Source organism: Danio rerio, chromosome 2 (assembly GCF_049306965.1).
Source record: "Danio rerio strain Tuebingen ecotype United States chromosome 2, GRCz12tu, whole genome shotgun sequence".
NCBI lineage: Eukaryota > Metazoa > Chordata > Actinopteri > Cypriniformes > Danionidae > Danio > Danio rerio.
Genome location: NC_133177.1, coordinates 42,053,482 through 42,072,579, shown reverse-complemented (window position 1 = coordinate 42,072,579; position 19,098 = coordinate 42,053,482). Strand labels below are relative to the sequence as shown.

At 34.5% G+C, this 19,098-nt stretch overlaps 1 protein-coding gene and 1 long non-coding RNA gene across 3 annotated transcripts; one reads left to right on the top strand and one right to left on the bottom strand.

The window, feature by feature from the left end:
• Positions 1–1,074: 1,074 nt before the first annotated feature.
• LOC141378647 (uncharacterized) lies at positions 1,075–11,734 on the bottom strand. 2 transcript variants are annotated; one of them, XR_012393521.1, is made up of 3 exons: positions 10,667–10,756; positions 8,636–8,910; positions 1,075–2,309 (listed from the first exon to the last, which is right to left on the bottom strand). It is a non-coding gene; the product is annotated as an uncharacterized lncRNA (long non-coding RNA). The 2 variants fall into 2 exon arrangements; XR_012393519.1 differs by lacking the exon at positions 8,636–8,910 and having other exon boundaries at positions 10,667–11,734.
• rbp1.1 (retinol binding protein 1, cellular, tandem duplicate 1) lies at positions 10,825–19,089 on the top strand. The gene is made up of 4 exons (NM_212895.2): positions 10,825–10,983; positions 14,090–14,268; positions 15,235–15,336; positions 18,562–19,089. Exons 1-4 carry the CDS (start codon positions 10,917–10,919, stop codon positions 18,610–18,612), a joined length of 399 nt encoding a protein of 132 aa, NP_998060.2. The 5' UTR covers positions 10,825–10,916; the 3' UTR covers positions 18,613–19,089.
• The last annotated feature ends 9 nt before the right edge of the window (positions 19,090–19,098 follow it).

Below are 19,098 nucleotides of genomic sequence, written 5' to 3'. Positions count from 1 at the left end.
TTTATACATGCAAACCTCTTTAACATTATTAAATTAAGAGGTGTACATGAGGTGTACCTGACATTGTCGAAGTTTTCTGTTGGTCAGCTGCTACAAGCCGTTTCTAAAATATACATTTCAGGTGTTGGTTAGGACAAAAACTCCTTTTAATATGGAAAATTTTCCTTCTATTGCGAGACGTTGGTTTTATGTAGAAAACAATATAAATCAGCCTTTAGGCTTGTTAATCAGGCACACTCCTGTTGGCCCTCAATTTGGCAACCTGCACTAGCTTGCTTGTGTTTTGATCCAGGAATGCAATACCTAGTTCAACCACAGGGTGTCAAACTTACATACGGCACCTTTAAGTGTGAGTAAATGGTGAGGAAGTTTTCCTTTTTGGGTGAACCATCCCTTTCCTTTTAACTAATAAACTAGTTTAATTAGTTGCTTTACTTAACAAAAGTTAGCAAACCCATTGCTTTAAATGTGGTGAGTTGATTTGACTTGAGTAACTTGGAACTGATGAGTTGACTTAATTTTTAGAAGTATGCACATAGTAAAGGTACACTGTAAAACCCAATCAGTCAAGGTAACTCAAACCATTTGAGATTGCAACAAATCATTCAAGATAAAAAAATAACTTAACCTAATACCACAAACCTAATCAAACACCTACATATAAATCACAAGACAGAATGTGACAATGTCATGACTAGGGGGTCAGAAGAGGAGGAAAGGAGGGGCACAGGTGCTGCTAGGGTGAGATAGACATCACTTTCATAGTCCTTAGGTGCAGCAGGCACTATCCAAGAACAGAGGGAGAAAAGGTGGCGATGTGGCTGTATTTTGGGGGCTTGGGTTTTTGTGACAATGATAAATCAATGGAAAAAGGTTAAAAGTATTTAAGGGGACTTTATTAACATGTCACTAAATCAAAAGGTTTATTGTTTTATGTCAAGATGTTCAGGCAGGCATTTTAAGATATACATGCTCAGATGCTGTCAATAAATATGTAAGTTGGCTCTTTTTTTGTATGATAATTCTTCATCAACAATAAACAAGAATAACCTGTAATATGTCTCGTATTCAGTATGAAGTGACACATTTAAGTACACTACTTTTTACTTTACTTTCCCAAACAGTTAATTACGGCGGTTCATTCCGCCGTGGTTACTCCTGATTAATAAAGGGACTAAGTCGAAAAGAAAATGAATGAATAACCATAGACAGTTAAACAAACAGATTCGGTAAAACGTGATGACGTCAGTAATATGCAAGTTGACACGTGATGTAATCTAGCGACTTTTCGGGCAGAGCTTAACGCCTTTTCATTAAAAATAGTTAGCAAAAGTGAGGCACAGCGCATTGGACTATGGCAGCTGGATTAGTCCAAAAAGGCACTGTACTTTTTGCGGCCAGGTCTGTTCTAGTTTGGATCATGTTCTCACCACAAACGAACCATTCCAGTGTTTGCTTGAAAGCGTACCAAGACCACCACTTCAAGGAGGTCTCAGTATGCTTTTTTGGTCTGTTTTTGGTTCGCTTTTGATGCACACTTGAGTGCGATTGTTACATTCACACCTGCCCAAACGATCCGCACAAAGATGGAAAATGAACTGTAGTGTGATTCAACCGAACTAAATAAGGCAGGTGTGAAAACACCCTTAAACTCAGTATAAAAAATTTGTATGATCTCATTTAATAGTAAAATAGTTATGTTTCATCATAACCAAGATCAGTCGGTTATGATTCTTCTTTGCTTAGAGTGCCACAAGAGTTGTCAATGGCCATTGTAAAGTTAACACCCCCTACTGGAGACTCTAAGAGAGATCCATCAAAATCCAACACTTTAAAGTATATAAACTCATGCCACTCTTCCAGCAGCATCTCTCTTGTCTGTCTGCGTGCGCCTTCATCTCTGCTATTGTGAAATCCAGACAAACACCATCTGTGATAGTCTGTCACAGTCTATAAGTGCTTGTTTGTTCTGATCCTCGCGGTGGAAAATCTCCAGCGACTTTCCCTGGGAGGTGTCGCCGCTTGTCATTTACATTAGTGGTATCGAGAACACCGGGATAAGCAGCTCTGCGAGAAAACCATCAAACAACAGGTGCGTCGGGATATGCTCTCGGACTCAACAAAAGAGTCTTCAGATTTGGGAGCTTCCGTGTACATAAAAGTAATTAGACTCCAGAGAGGATTTGCAGAAGGAAAAATGATGTGAGGGAGTCTGAGTGCCGCCCGGATGCTGTCGCTCTGATTGAAGAGTCTGTCGGTCTCTTGGGTTCTGAACATGGCAGTGTTTTGCTTTCCTTCCCATCATGCCTCTGTGTACAAAAAAGAAGGCACAAATGAGTGGAATAAAGAGAAATGCACCACGTCGTGCTGTTTATATGCCTTTCAATGCGTCTGATTGAACTTTCTATCAACAGCACTAGTTTAATAAAGACACACCGGCACTCAAATATTGCTGGCGTTTTGTATATATTTAAAAAATAATAATAAAGCTCGGCGTGTTCATTTTTCATTATTGCTGAGATATGCATCAGCGGTTCTGAAGTATTACGTGAATATTAAGAAGCGAGCTAAGCAGCACCCATATACCCACTTAACAAGGAAACGAAAGGCACATAATTGGCAGTGTGTTGATAACTATAGACCGCCGACCAGTAATATCTGCGCAGCCATTCATTTTCCAAGTTTGGCTCAGAGTCCATCAACGGCTTCCTGCCAGGTGTTCCTTTTAGTGAAAAATGTGCTAGCCCACTTTGGCAGCCCACTGAGCGTCCACTTCCCTTTTTCCTCCCATGCTAATGGCTCCAAATATATTTTGGGAGGTCTTAAAATAGTGGGTTGTTTGTAATAATAACTTGGTCATGTTCAGCACATTTTGAACTTTTAAACCTGCAACAGACTGCGCAAGCAAAATGTATTTCACATTTCACACACAATACTACAGTATTTTTACATTTATCAACACATTTAAAAAATTAAATGAGACTACAGTAAGTGGTAATCCCTTCAGAGGAGATGAACTGTTATGCAGTTCAAAACAAAACTTCAGAACGTTGTAACAAATCCATATGAGTCAAGTGCATTCAAGTCTTCTGATAAGATCTCTTTATATGATGAACAGTCTTCAAAAGCACTATCAAATGGAATACATTATGAAAGGATTTGTGCTCGTATAAGCCAACACGCATTAGAAAATGGAGAATACTTTGGTCTTGTTTCTTTTTTCCATGATGTTTTTGGGTGTTGTTCTCTTAAATGACAATTCTGTCATTATTTATTTATCCTTGACTTCCAATTTAGTTTGATTTATGTTGCTGATCTGTAGAACTTAAAAGAAGATGTTTTAAAGAATGTTGGAAACATGTACCCATTGACTTCTGTGGTATTTGTTTTTCCAACTATGGATGCCAATGGTTACAGGTTTCAATTATTCTTCAAAATATCATGTTCGTGTGTTCAACAGAACACCATTTGGTTTGTTTAGAATATGGCTGAGCAAATAACGCCGTTAAAAGATCAGCATGTTTGAATTAATAACCTGGTTCGTTTTCAGCGCAACAAATAATACTCTTTGCCAATATTGTTTCATATTTATCAGGACATCTGAATTGAATTTTTATTTGACTTATTTTTGTACAGCTTGTCTAAAATCTAGGTATCCCCTACATTTTAAAAAACTGTTAAAGCATAAAACACAAAGCCCTGGGCTTGTTTCCATTGTGGCCCTCGCTGTTAAGTGAAGTTTATGTATAAACAAATTTCGAGAGGATCACGTGCTTATGATTGCTAGCAGCTGACCCGCATTATCTAATTCACTACGATCCAATCAGATGACTCCTAAACTACTATAAATACCCTGGGGTTTATTCCATTGCTATCTTCGTTTTGAAGAGTCCCCCCTTCCTCCCCTACTCCTCCTTCTTAGACGGGTGACACGGTGGCCCAGTGCCTAGCACTGTCGCCTCACAGCAAGAATGTCTCTGGTTCCTGGCTTTACCAAAACTAGCAGACATTTCTGTGTGGAGTTTTGCACTTCTCCCCGTGCTCACGTGGGTTTCCCCCGGGTTCCCCGGTTTCCTCCCACCGCCTAAAAACATGTAATTAAGTCAACTGAACAATCCAAATTTTCAACATAGACACGCTTCTAGTTAGCAATTAATTTCAAGAGCATTAACTTGCTACAGCAGGGGAGTTCTCGAGATCTACCTGAGCTCAAACTCCCCTCCCGCTTTGCAATGGGAGGGAGCCCTGGGCTCGAGGATCTCATAAGCTCAGGGCTCTCTCCCGGGACAGCATGCCAAACAAGCTTTATAATTAATCATCAGCTAAGTGTGAACTCTTGAAATAAAAGAAAGTATCGCTTCAAAAACAGTTGATGCATAAAATAAAGAGCACCTTCACATTTTAAAACATTCCTTCATTCATTTACTTTATTTTCGGCTTAGTCCCTCAATTAATCAGGTGTCGCCACAGAAGAACGAACCACCAACTTATCTAGCATATGTTTTACGCAGCCGATGCCCTTCCAGCTGTAACCCTATTCACAATACAATAACATATAAAAAAAATAAAACATCCTCATCCACCAAGCAAACTGATAATTCTAATCCAACAACCATCTTTTGATCGCTATTTTTAAACCTCCTTAAGTCTTTTATTTCATTGATCAATTTTGGTCATTTATTCCTCATGATTGCACTTGTATATAAAAACATATTATTTCCCAACAAGACTTCTAAATTTTATTAAACAAAAATTTGAAAAATAACTAATTTAATATAAATTATTAAGATACAATTTAATATTACTTAATTTAACTTACACTTGAGTGGTCCTAAACTTTTAAGAATTTCTTTCTTCTGCTGAACACAAAATAGGATATTCTATAAAAGCAGCCATTAATAGAAACAAAAAAAAAAAAATACTATGAAAGTCAATGGTTGTTTTTCATTTTTTAGAATATCCTATTTTGTGTTGGAACAGAAGAAAGAATCAAGTAAAGGATGAGTAAATGATTACAGAAGTTTCATTTTAAGTTCAAATTCACTATAACCTATAGGTCAAAACTGCAAAGGGAGATGGCGTTTCATTTTTAACAGAGACATTACTGATTATAAACTTATCATGACTAATTGGATTTGCTTAAAGAGGAAAGCAGTGACGCTGAATCTACTCAAATTTTAACTGGTGTCAAAGAAACCTCACAGTCTAATTCAAAATGCCAGCTGATTGCAGCAGCTATTGGGAAATGATCTCAATTTTAGAACTCTAATGAGTACCTGAATGCTCTTGGTGAGTCAATTACCAGTTCAAAAAGCAGAGAATCTTCTGTAGGCTTAATTAACATTATCATCGCACTGCACTGTAAAACCTTCAGAGCATAATTACATTACTGAGCAGGGCTGCATAATCCTACTAATTATTAATTAAAAGTAAAAGATACATTATCATTGCGGAATTGAATTTCGCTCATTTAATATGCACATATGTATAAACAGGCATGGATTCTTCTGGTAAATATGTCATAAATAAATGGCCTGTTTGTGTCTTTGAAATGTAAACATACAAGTAACATGAAATAATAAATGGAAACAGCATGAGTTAAGTAATCTCATTTTGATTTTGGCTGCCATTTCTGGCGTACGCAAATGTAGCTATTAGGAAAATTGCCACCGTGATGAAGCCAACAACAGCATCTCTGAGAATAGAAATCACTCTATCAATGACAGTTCGCATTGACACCATGACATTGAGTCTGTGCTTTGCCAGGAGTTTGAGGAGGATCTGCTAGGAGCTGATGTTAGCTGTTTCTTACTTGTTTCTGCTTAAAGGTATCATGAAATCAAGGGGTACAATATATATATATATATATATATATATATATATATATATATATATATATATATATATATACACATACACATACACAATTGAAGTCAGAATTTTAAGGGTAATTAGGCAAGTTATTGTATATTATCGAAAAATATTATTCAATATTTTATTCTAGCAGAAATAAAACAAATAAGACTTTCTCCAGAAGAAAAAATATTATCATACAAAGTGATAATGTTCTTGCTCTGCTTAACATCATTTGGGAAATATTTAAAGAAGAAAGAAATTATAATTCAAAGGGGGCTAATAATTTTGACATTATATATATATACACACACACACACACACACACACACACACACACACACACACACACACACACAATATTTCATCACCTTGGAATTCTAAGGTTCTATCTGCATTCTAAATGATTTTTACATATTGAGCTTTAAAGCAAATAATATTTGTGTAACAGATAGACCCTAAATTTACTCTAAAGAGGGTAAAAAAATAGATTAATTGCCTGAAGCTTCTAATTCTAAAAAATAATTTTCTGCGTAGAATTATAAGATTCTATCTGGCAGATAATTAATTAAAGCATTACTTTTCAAGAAATACAATTATTTATTTATTTATTTTAATTGGTGTTGTAACATTGTTGATATATGAGAAAGTTAAATCTTTGCTTTCTTTAACAGTTATTTATTGTTTTAGAATGAATATTTTTATTGTTCAGTGCAGATGTTAATTTTTATGGTATTAATATGCAAATATTTATGGAATTTTACGCTTTATGTGAACTATTGAATTATATTTATTGAATTATATGACCCATGAGTTAAGTATTTGCCCTTCAAGCATTAATATCAAATTTAAAGATTTTAAAAGAAAACAGACAATGAGCAAATGAGTTTAATAAACACTGAAAAATGTTTCACTGATTATGATAAATGCACAGATAAAAATATTTCATATTTAATATATTACGTTTTTTTAATAACTGTTTATTTTTCAACAATGTAAAATGTAACTTTTCATCTCAATGTCAAAAAATGTTTCTAAATCATCACATTTACACACATCTTTTCAGTTTCAGGTTTCTTCTCAATTCTGTGTGATGCGGCATTATTTAGTCGACTCTGGTTCTGTGTGTCTTTCTGGCTTTTCCTACTGTCAACGAAGCAGTCTAGTGGTATAACAAAGAAAGCTGATCCTGTTTGGTCTTCATGCGTGCATTCAAAATGCTAATTACCTCATAGAAAGAACCTAATAGAGCCAAGCAAGTGTTTGTCTTAATAGATAAAACCTTTTTCGTTTTTTTTTTTTTTTTTAATAAAAAGTCTTCAAATGTAATTATTAAAACAACGCTTATAAAAACAACTTATACAAAAAAATCACATAATGTAAATAAGCCATCATTTAATAAGAATGTGAATGACTCAATTTTGACAAAAATCTCAGATAGAATCTTATAATTCTAAGGTGAAAATTTCTACATAATGAGTACACACATTATGTAAATATAAAGTGTAATTTTGAATGTTATTAATCGTGATAGTTTGAGAGCACTGAAATATATCAATTATCCTGGAGGAACTGGTCAGCAGCATCAGGTTCATGCAGACAGTTTAGATTCCCTTGTTATTATCTAGTGTGTGCCATTAAACAAATTAAATTTCTACAAGCTGCGCACAGGATTAATGCATGAACTATTCTCATAGTTACTTTAAATATTTAATAACTTCAATGGAAACTTCAAATCAAAATTTGCATGTGTGCCTTGTACTGTATCTATCTCTATTGTTGTTACGAAACACATGAAGTCATAAATATATAACAAAGCAAAGATCTATACACTGATAGACTCTGCATTGTTATGAAAATCATCATAATCATGGGCCTAAGGCTTCATCATTGTCATCATTATTGCACAGACATGATTACCAAGATATGTTTGAAAGATAACAGCAGATGGTTTTTGTTGTTTACTTTTGTCTGTTTATCTCTTGTTGGGCTCCTGGCATTGAAAAAAAGAAAACTGATTTTCAAGAAATCCTGTACGAGAACGCAGGGATGTCGGTAAAAAACCAGGTGAAATCATTTCCAGTCTCTTAATGGTATTTAAAACTAGAACAAACCAAACAGTTTGACCTGTGCAACTATACAAATTCATCAACATTGACTCATTACTTTAGCATATCACATGTCAGACTCTGGTGTGTAATGTAAATGAAAGGGTAAAACTGAAAATGTTAAATAAATGTGGTTAAACAACATCTGTCACTGATGACAAACAACATATGCATACATAGATGTACAAGTTTTTTTTAAGATCTAGAGTTTTCCCAATGTGACAATGGAAAGTAGTTTAAAAAGTGATGTATGTGTCTGACTTCTTATGAAAGGCAAGGAGGGCACAGACAAGAAGAAAGATGATGAATGTAGTGTGCTTCCTGCAGCTCTCATAAACCTGCTTGAAGGAAAGGATGTTGGACCCTTATTCTCCCATGTGTACTAAAAATGTGTCAACAAAACGGAAACAAAGAAAAAATATCAACTTAAGAGGGATGGAATGCACCTCTCTCTGTCATGGTGGCTTTGTTTGTGTCATAAACATCCAAGACTGTATACAATAAGATTCAATTCCCATTGTAAAAGAAATCTCAAATGCTACACCATAAAAAAATAATTATGACATGAAGGTAAGATATTTAAAGTGTTTCCTTAAGTTTTAACTATACACGTTTATAAGTCAATTCTCTTCGAAAAACTTGTACAATCGTATTAATTGAACAAATACACTTACCGGCCACTTTATTAGGTACACCTGCCCAACTGCTCATTTCTATTTCTAATCAGCCAATCACTTGGCAGCAACTCAATGCATTTAAGCATGTAGACATGATCAAGATGATCTGCTGCAGTTCAAATCAGGCATCAGAAAGGGGAAGAAAGGTGATTTAAGTGACTTCAAAGGTGGCATGGTTGTTGGTGACAGACGGGCTGGTCTGAGTATTTCAGAAACTGCTGATCTACTGGGATTTTCACACACAATCATCTCTAGGGTTTACAGAGAATGGCCTGAAAAAGAGAAAATATCAAGTGAGCGCTAGTTCTGTGGGCACAAATGCCTTGTTGATTCCAGAGGTCAGAGGAGAATGGCCAGACTGGTTCGAGGTGATAGAAAGGCAACAGTAACTCAAATACCCACTCGTTACAATCGTGGTATGCGGAAGAGCATTTCTAAACGCACATCAAACTAGGCATGGGACGATAACCATTTTCAAGGTATACCGTGGTTTGGAAAAGTCAAGGTTTTAATACTGTACATTTTCTGCAATACCGTTCCTAAGGTATGTGTACCATTTTTTATTTACTTTTTTCTCCAGCAGAAAAATTATCCAAAGATGTCGCTTTAAATTGTAAAAAATAAAATCTGTTTTTGAATTATATGAAGACAGCAGAAGTCAATATTTAATTGTAATTGTTTAGCCTGACAGGTTTACCGCTGCAAAATATTTTAAATGTTTCTCAAAATAAAATATTTTGTGTTCAAAATGGGGAAAAAAATATTTTTTACCCAGACATTTAAAAAGAATATATTATAGAGCAGTAATCACAATACTGCGAAACCGTAATTTTTTTCCCCAAGGTTATCATATCTTCAGAATCTTATATACCGGCCCATGCCTACATCAAACCTTGAGGAAGATGGGCCACAACAGCAGCAGAAGACCACACCGGGTGCCACTCATGTCTGGTAAGAACAGGAAACTGAGGCTACAGTTTGCACAGGCTCACTAAAATTAGACAATAGAAGATTAAAAAAAGTTGCCTGATCTAATGAGTCTTGATTTTTGCAGCGACATTCAGATGGTAGGGTCAGAATTTTGCATCAACAACATTGCCTTGTATCAACGGTTCAGGCTGCTGGTGGTGTAATGGTGTGCAGGATATTTTCTTGGCACACTTTGAGCGCTGAGTATTGTTGCTGACCATGTCCATCCGTTAATGACCACAGTGTACCCACCTGTCTTATGATGGCTACTTGCAGGATAACGCACCATGTCATAAAGCGCGAATCAGATAATTTCTTGAACATGACAATAGCGGCTATTAGAATGAGTTCACTGTACTCAAATGGCCTCCAAAGTCACCAGTTCTCAATCCAATAGAGCACCTTTGGGATGTGGTGGAACAGGAGATTTGCATAATGGATGTGCAGCTGAAAAATCTGCAGCAACTGCGTGATGCTATCATGTCAATACGGACCAAAATCTTGTTAAATCTATGCCACGAAAGATTAAGGTTCTGAGAGTAAATGCAGCCAGGATTAGTAGGGTGTACTTAATAAAGTGGCCAGTGACTATATATGTAATAAATTTGTGCATTTACAGTTTATTGTAGGCTACTGTATATTGAGCCACATACAGGTTTTATGTCATACAGAATTAATTTTGTGCATTGAAATTAATAATTCTGGGTTACATCCTATGTAAACTTTTTTTTTTTTTTTTTTAATCGTGGCTGCAGAAATAAAGTTTCAAAGAGAAGTCCTTTGCTCTTTGTGCTTCCAACCATATGCTTGAGTTAAACAGTGTGATTTAGAAAAGAGTAAATTGAGTTTAATTGGTAAAAGCTGGATTTTGTGTCTAAGTAATGGTCATGTAGGTCAGCAAAACACATTTTCCACTCGGGTTTTAAAAATAAAGAGAGCTTTGCTGAGACACATAATTTACATGTCAGCTCAGAAATGTCTTTTCAGTTCATTTAATCTGAAAGGTTGTGTAGCAGAATCTTGTAAAAGCATGTAAACAATGTAACGATGGTCCCTTACCATTAATCCATATGTTCCGATGTTGTACTTTTGAGTCTTGAGTGTAATGACCGTGGTCGAGCACGTAGTGGGAGTGTTTCCACCCCCGCATGCGTCGCAGTAATGAAGCTGATCCGCTTAATATGGTAGTAAATAAAATGCAGTGCTGATAAGTGCCAGAGTGCTGCACGACAGGAGCTGAACGACCAGGCATCAGGTCTGCATTATAAACACATTTTTAGGACAACAATCGCGTTGCCTGTAGTTCAAAATGCCTGATTACACTGGTTACTGGAAAATGATCTCCAACAACAACTTTGAGTATCTCAAAGCTCTTGGTAAGTTTTTATTATTATGATTAGCCTTTGATTTGTTTGGATCCACACTTTATTAAACGCTTTTTTATGCTACTGAAATATAGGGAGAAAATATCTGGTATTTGTTAACTTGAGAAGCCTAAAATTTGTTCAGATGTCGACAAGTCTGTTGGATAACTTTGAGTTAATTCAGGGATGTCCAAACTCGGTCCTGGACGCCAGTGTCCTGCAAATTTTCGTTACAATCACAATTAAACACACCTGAACCAGCTAATCAAGCTCTTTCTAGGTATAGACTACTATAAACTTCCAGCAAGATGTGTTGAAAGAAGTTGGGGATACGTATCGTCTGCAAAATAGCCTTTGTAGGGTTGCCACACATTTTGTCCTGTAAAATGCTTTTTGCAGTCTATTTTTACGTTTTATCCTAGCTCCACGCAAAGCACTGAAGCAGAACTTAAATAATGTCAAAATTTTCATGCCTCTTTGTAAGACCAGATAAACAGGTCTATATTCTAAATTGGAAAAGTAAAAAAATTGCGGTGTCTGGAACGCTAAAATCGGTGCTTGGTTATAATTGAATTGTTGTCACGCTGACGTAAACAGCTTGCGCTATCGCGGAAAAGCTCTTGAGCAATTGTAAGGTATTAGAATAAGAAATGCAACAACAAACTTATTCTTCGAATTCTCCAAAAAAAAAAAAAAAAAAAAAAAAGTCTAATTGCTCCATAAGGGAAATCATTGGTTAGCGTTAATACAAGATATTGATTGGAAAAAAACATGGCTTCTCTCATATAAATATGTAATCCCAAACAAAACAAAGCAAAGAAAATTCATTTTAAAATTCTACACAAAATATACCCGGTCAATGCATTTATCTTAAAATTTACTGATATTGCAATTACTTGTTCTTTCTGTCAGGAAAATGAGGAAACTGACTTGCATGTTTTGGTCAGATATATAATTATTTGAATAAATCACAATCAACAAAACAAACTTTTTACATTTATATACGAAAATTTTTTGCTTACAAACTAAAATTTCTTAAATCCTCTTCCTCATTTTTAATTAAAATTGATTCCTTGCTTAAAGCTACACGCTTATCTAACAACAAAAATACGTTAGTAAGTTAGTCTTTAATGCTTTCTGACTTTTTATTTATTTTTGTACTTCCCCTTTCTTTATTTTGTTCTCTTTTTTCTGTTTCTATTGCTTATTATTCTTATCACTTTGTAATTGTATGTATTTGTATTCCAGTCTCTTACAGATTACTTCCTGGTTTATATTGTACATTTCCTCTTTTCTAAATGAAAGTTTATTTTAAAAAAAAAAGCTCTTGAGCTAGGCCTGCATTAGACGTTGAATTGTGTTTCGGTTTTCATTTGTCACATTTATTTAGTTTTTTGGTATTAAAATAAACAGAAACACCTGCATTTTGTTATTTTCTTTTTTTTAATATTATTTATACATATCATTCTTTATTCGTCTTTCGCATTGCAGGTGTAGCCTATACACTTTTCTGTGATTGTGTAGAACTTCTGATTCCTTTCTGTGGGTAAGTAATAGGAATGATAACAGATGCAGTAACTGGTCAAACAACTTGAGCTACAAACCAATGTTGTTATGACAAATCCTAAGAAATATCCTAAGAAAATTCCAGTTAACAACAAGAAGCAGCTAAAGAACTGTTTTGGACTGCTAAAAAAATCAGTGGAAGTGAATGAGAATGGAAGTCTTGAGTTACCATGGCAGCATGAAAGACATGTGGGAACAACTCAATTTTCTTTGGTGTTTCACAAGCTCTGCGGTAGACTGAACGCAATGAATGTTTTGTTCCACAACATAAGACTGAAACACCCTGAAAGTTTTAGGAAACTTCAGAATTCTAATTTTTGGCTTGTGTGGATTTAGACATTTCACTTCAACAATGTACAGTACATTGTATTCTACACGGAATCAGAGTGGATTGTGGGTGTAAAGTAGTGAACCAAAGTAGGCATTGAAGACTCATTTTTCATTGAAGTAGGCACTTTATAAACTACTTTAAACTTTAACAACTATAACAAAAGAATGTAGGCTAGCATGAATATGAGTGGAATTTGGACATACAATACTATATCTGTCATGTTGACATTGTCACATAAACCCCTTCACTCTCATTCATACATGCTTTCCTGTGGCCTCATGAGATGGTAAAGTATCCATTGTATGCATTGTATGCGAGATTCAAGAATATTGCCAGAAGTAGTAAGTCAGCTGGGTACTTGGTGTCTTCTTTTTTTGTTTCATATAGGAATTTGTTTGTACTACTCGCATACTCTCAACCTAAGGTACTATTTAATATTGAAATGTGATTTCATACACTGCTACAAAATGGCAGAAACACAATTGGATACGGAACGGCTTTAGATAGCTAATAAATCATTCAGTAAAAGAGCTGTGATTTAGTGCGTGCGTGCGTGCGTGCGTGCGTGCGTGCGTGCGTGTGTGTGTGTGTGTGTGTGTGTGTGTGTGTATATATATAAATTATGTTTACATAATTTATTTTGATTTATGTATAATGTTATTTATATATAATTATTATATTTATATATAATATTATTTATTTTTATTTATTTGTTTATAATATTATTTTGTATAATATTTATTTGTGTGCGTGTGTGTGTATGTATGTATGTATGTGTATATATATATATATATATATATATATATATATATATATATATATATATATATATATATATATATATATATATATATATATACATTATTTTTTTTATTATTATTTTTTTTTTAATATTATTTATTTTTAATTTTTTTAACTTATCTTTGGTTATTCAATTATATTTGTTTTTAGTTTTACATTTTTATTTATTAATGTATTTTTATTTTTATTCAATTTTTTTCTTTTTTTTCTTATTAATTTTTTAATTGGTATTGGTTAATTAAAGTTGTATTCGTAAGTAGAAGTATAAGTTAAAAAAAAGTTAAATATAGTATAAAAGTAAATATAGATATATTAATTAAAAACAATCGCCACTGGAAATTTGCAAATAAATCAGTTTGAAATTGAAGCTAACATGTGTATATGCCTATTTTGTAACCTATTTTATTTTTTTCCCCAAAGATGTTAATGTTGCTATCAGGAAAATTGCTATTTTATTAAGACCCGATAAAGATATCAGCCAGAATGGAGATCACTTTGTCATCAAGACTGTCAGCACATTTAAGAACTACGACATGGACTTTGTAGTTGGTCAGGAGTTTGAGGAAGACCTGGGTCCAGTTGATGGCAGGAAATGTATGGTAAGTGTGACACCATATTCACCACCCAACGTTTTCCCTTCACACAATAAGTATAATCCACAAGTGTGAATGATGGAGAGGGAAAATTGACAAAGCAGAAATTGTAGTGTTTGTCCACTGCTTTTTCAGTCTTCGGTCTAGAAATGGCTCAAATAACTGCTTTCCCATTTGCTTTCTGTTCACTTGAATGCCTTATTTTATTGTAATCCCCTCATGGAATGCAGATAAGTAGAGAAAGCCATTTAAAAGTACAATGACTCAAATATTAAGCAAAAGCTCCACAGTTTTATCTTTGTTCCAGTAATTTAGTTGTTCAGCTTTTGTAGCTGTTGTTATACTCCAAACTCTCTCTTTTTTTTTAATGATTAACGGTTCAGTCTCATGAAAATGTTTCGAAGGCACGCATTCATTTATCTGATTAAAAAAAGAACATGAGCTGAATAAATGAACTATATCACAGAAATCATATCCGAACAGCCAAACCCAAGTTACTTTGGATGAAAGTGTCTGACAAATTATGAAATGTGAATGAAACTTGCATTTATACTTTAATGGTATACGACTGATGGTAAAACATTACTAGTTAAAGTGTTAGTTCACTCAAAAATGATAAGTCAGCTTTTATTCGCCCTCATTTCAAAAGTTATGACTTATTAGTGTGTGTCCTTTTTCATTAAAAATGTCTGTCCGACTATTTGCTTCACAATGTCAAAATTCAAACATTGGAACATTAAACATGAAAACTTATAAATTGAGCTGTTTAATCCAAGTTGTTTGAAGAGACACAGTCTCTTTGTGTCAAATAAAATCCTCAAAATACCCATATTTGGTCAAACCATTTGACGTTCATTATTTTATGTAGAACTAGCATGTTTTAGCTTCTAAAATCCATCCCTACATATAATTTTAAATCTAACTAGGCACATTATTGGTGACTACATGTATAAATATTTTGCTATCCCACAGACCACCATCACTTGGGATGGAGACAAGCTTGTGTGTGTCCAGAAAGGCGAGGTTGAAGGCCGGGGCTGGACCCAATGGATAGAAGGAGATGAACTTCATTTGGTATTTATGCTAAACTACACCATACACACTGATTTATGCCTCATTGAACGAGTGCATGCTTGATTTTTTTTTGGAACCCGCAAGTTGGTGCGCAGCATATGCTAACTGATGCTACATGTGCTCACTGATGTAAATTAGAGGCCCATTGTGCCTCAAACGCCAGGACGTTATTATCATTTCAAGGCTATTGTGCTGTTGAACTCATTTGCAACGTTACCAACAGATGTTCGACCACATCTGTGCAATGTTGCGCTTAATTACACCAAGCAAACCCTTTGACAAAAGGGCATCAGAGGGCTGAGGAATCTATAATCAGGCTTATACTGCCACCTGCTGGGGTGAGAAATGCTACAGTCTAATTTTACTTGATTACTGTACTTAGTTCACTTTCTTCACTTATTTTGAAGCTTGTTTGAGTCTCTTCTGTTGAAGACAAAAGAAGATATTTTGAAGAAAACTAAACCTGTAACCATTGAATAGCAAAGTATTTGTTCTTCCTACTATGAATGTCAAAGTTTAAATCTTTCTTCAAAATATATATTTTTTTGTGTTCAACAAGAGCCTTTTTCAGTAAGGAGGTTCAACCAAGTTTAAACTTGAACTGAGTTGACTTACCAAGAGATTAAAAATGCAGAGTTTTTTGGTTTCAGAACAGCTGATCTGAGTTAAGCTGCCTTTCCACTGCACAAGACAAGCGATAGAGCGGAAGTCTTTCATTTCCAATGGAGAGTAGTCCGGGAGCTGCGTAGAGTTCCAATCATCTCCGTATGCGGAAAATTCGTAAGTGAATTGAGCTGCGGTTGATCCGTTGAAATATTTAAACTCTTGCGACTAGACCGTATGCAAACGGCCGATCGGATGTGATGTTTTTCAGTGTCCAAGCAGGTCTGTGCGCACGAGATAAGAAATAGGAGTTTTTTAAGAAAGTTTTTTTTTTAATCAGAAAAAATTCAATATTAAAAAAATATTTCTATACATAATAAAAATATTGTATTTTAATGTTGTCTCCGCATTCTCTCCAAAATTTTAAGTGGTCTTTGAGTTTTGACTGAAGCTGCGGTCACACTGGACTTTTCTCCCCATAGAGGTCCATTCATACGCATGCGAATGCGTCAGACCAGAAATGCAAGCTCAAGAAATGCAAGCTCTCCAGTTGAACTTAATAATTTATAGCAAATTTGACCATTTATTTAAAAAAAGCAAAAGCTGCATTGGCGAAACCGAGACAGTTAGTGTGGGGAAACAGCTGCTCAAGGTAATAAGCAAGTTTACATTTAAAATATTTAAAGCATTTAAACATTTAAGTATAATAAATAATTAGTAATGTAATTTGTGAAGGTTATAGACCTGGAAAAAGTGGTAAATTAATCGTAATTTTTGAAGTTATTTAAGATGTAATTGCACCAAATTGCATAAAACGGGCTACTGCATAGTTTCTACAATAAATTTGACAAAACATGAATGCATATATTCTTATTGATCAAATGGTAGAAGTTGATATGACATTTAGAATTTAAGCAGTACTAAAAAAATTATTTTAGTATGAGTAATAATTAAATTATTTATTTATGCAGTAAAATCAAAGGTAAAACTTGTAAAACTATAGTATTAAATCTAATTGAAATTTTCCCAAAAATAGACAAGTCATTCTCGTTACTTTGTTCTTTGTGTGATTGAAATGTAGGCAATGAATGACTAATTGAAGGATAAGGTGAGAATGAAGGCTAAGGCAAACATTATTGCTTTATCTTTAAACTCTGAGATTCTGTTGGTATCCTGCCCTTTTTTAGAGTATAAAACCTGCTCCTGACCAGATTAGGTTCACTGAATAAGTTACTGCTGCAACTGACTCTGAGTAAAAGTTACATGTACATCTCTTTCAGAAACAGGCTTGACTTACCCTGCTTTCTCGCATTTGACAAACCTGCCATTTTTAATTGGGGAAACCCAGAGTTTCTCTTATTTCAGAGTTTTTACTTTACCTCCCTTCTGAAACGGAGCCTAGAAGACAGAATCATATATAGCTATTTGATGGTAAGGTAACAGGGAGTAAAGTATTATTTTTTGGTTGAACTATCCCTTTCAGTTTTATTTTGCTGGATTTGTACATGTATTCAACATATGGTATAGTTACTGTACTTTTTTTTTTTTTTTTTTTTTACTCCTTGCAATTTTTTTGTTTTGCTTAATGTGTTTTATCTTCATGTTTGTTCATTTGTTTTCATACAACATAATGCCAAAGTTTTTACCTCCAAAAGAGCTAACAAATCAGTGTTTGGTGAAAAATAATAATAGTAATTTTTAATCTCAACAAATGAAAACATTTGTTATTCTGACCAATTAAAAAATTCAAACTATTTTTGACATTTATTTTTTGTGCCGAATGTGCAATAATATTTAAATGTTTGTTTTTTTTTTGTTTTTTTCATGAAATATTACAAATATATCCAAAAAGTAATTATAATAAATTATGTGTTCATTCTTAGTGATCTTACTAGGAGTGGATAATTAATCAATTAATTTATTAAGTTAAACTATTATAAATCTAGATGTCTGACAAATTAATTAATATTTATTTTAGTTAATTTATTGATCTATCATCAATTAACATCAATTTCATCTACTGTTTTTAATTTTGTGGCATTTTATTATTATTATTATTATTATTATTATTATTATTATTATTGAGTATAATCTAAGCAGGGCGAAGCAGTTGTACAGTACGTAGTGCTGTCGCCTCACAGCAAGAAGGTCGCTGGGTCGCTAGTTCAAGCCTCGGCTCAGTTGGCGTTTCTGTGTGGAGTTTGCATGCTCTCCCTGCGTTCGCATGGGTTTCCTCCGGGTGCTCTGGTTTCCCCCACAGTCCAAAGATATGCGGTACAGGTGATTTGGGTAGGCTAAATTATCCACGGAGTATGAGTGTGTGTGTGTAAATGTGTGTGGAAGTTTCCCAGAGATGGGTTGTGGCTGGAAGGGCATCCGCTGTTTAAAAAAAACTTGCTGGATAAGTTGGCGGTTCATTCCACTGTGGCGACCCCAGATTAATAAATGGAATAAGCCGACAAGAAAATGAATGAATGAATAATTTAAACACTTTTTACACCACCTAAAGAAATGCGGTTTATGTGAATCATTAATGAAATAATGTGGTTGGCGAATAAAGTATGTTATAATATTATATAATATATTGTTACATTTTATTTTTATGTGTGTTTTTCTGTTCAGGAACTGAGAGCAGGGGGAGTTGTGGGCAAACAGATTTTCAAGAAGTCTTAAACCAACGTTGTGTAGTGGTGCCCTCTGCTGGAGAAGAAACAAACAACCACCATAGTCAGAACTGCATCTGCCCATCCTCTCATTCATCAGTCTGCGTGTTTACATTTTCTGGAAGTGCTTAAGCTATTCCAGTGTGTTCAGTTAATATAACAGACACCCGTAATGCATATATATGAATTGCGTATGTACCAAGTATGGTTGGTTTTAGTGCTGTAGTCACTAAGATTAACCCCTTGAGAGATTCACTTCTGTTTAAAATACTTTCTCTAACATCTGAGGGTCTTTTTGGCTGGAGAAAAGATATCAGCTCTTGACCCCCTAAGCAAATCCAAATTGTTTTTTCTTTCCACAAGCTGGAAGGAGATAAATGTGGTGAGAGATGATGTGATTTTCAGTTCCTGCACCGCTGCATGTAATGGAGATGTGTGCTCTAAAAAATGTACAAATAACAACTGATTAAATGAAGAAAGACTAACAGATAAGAAT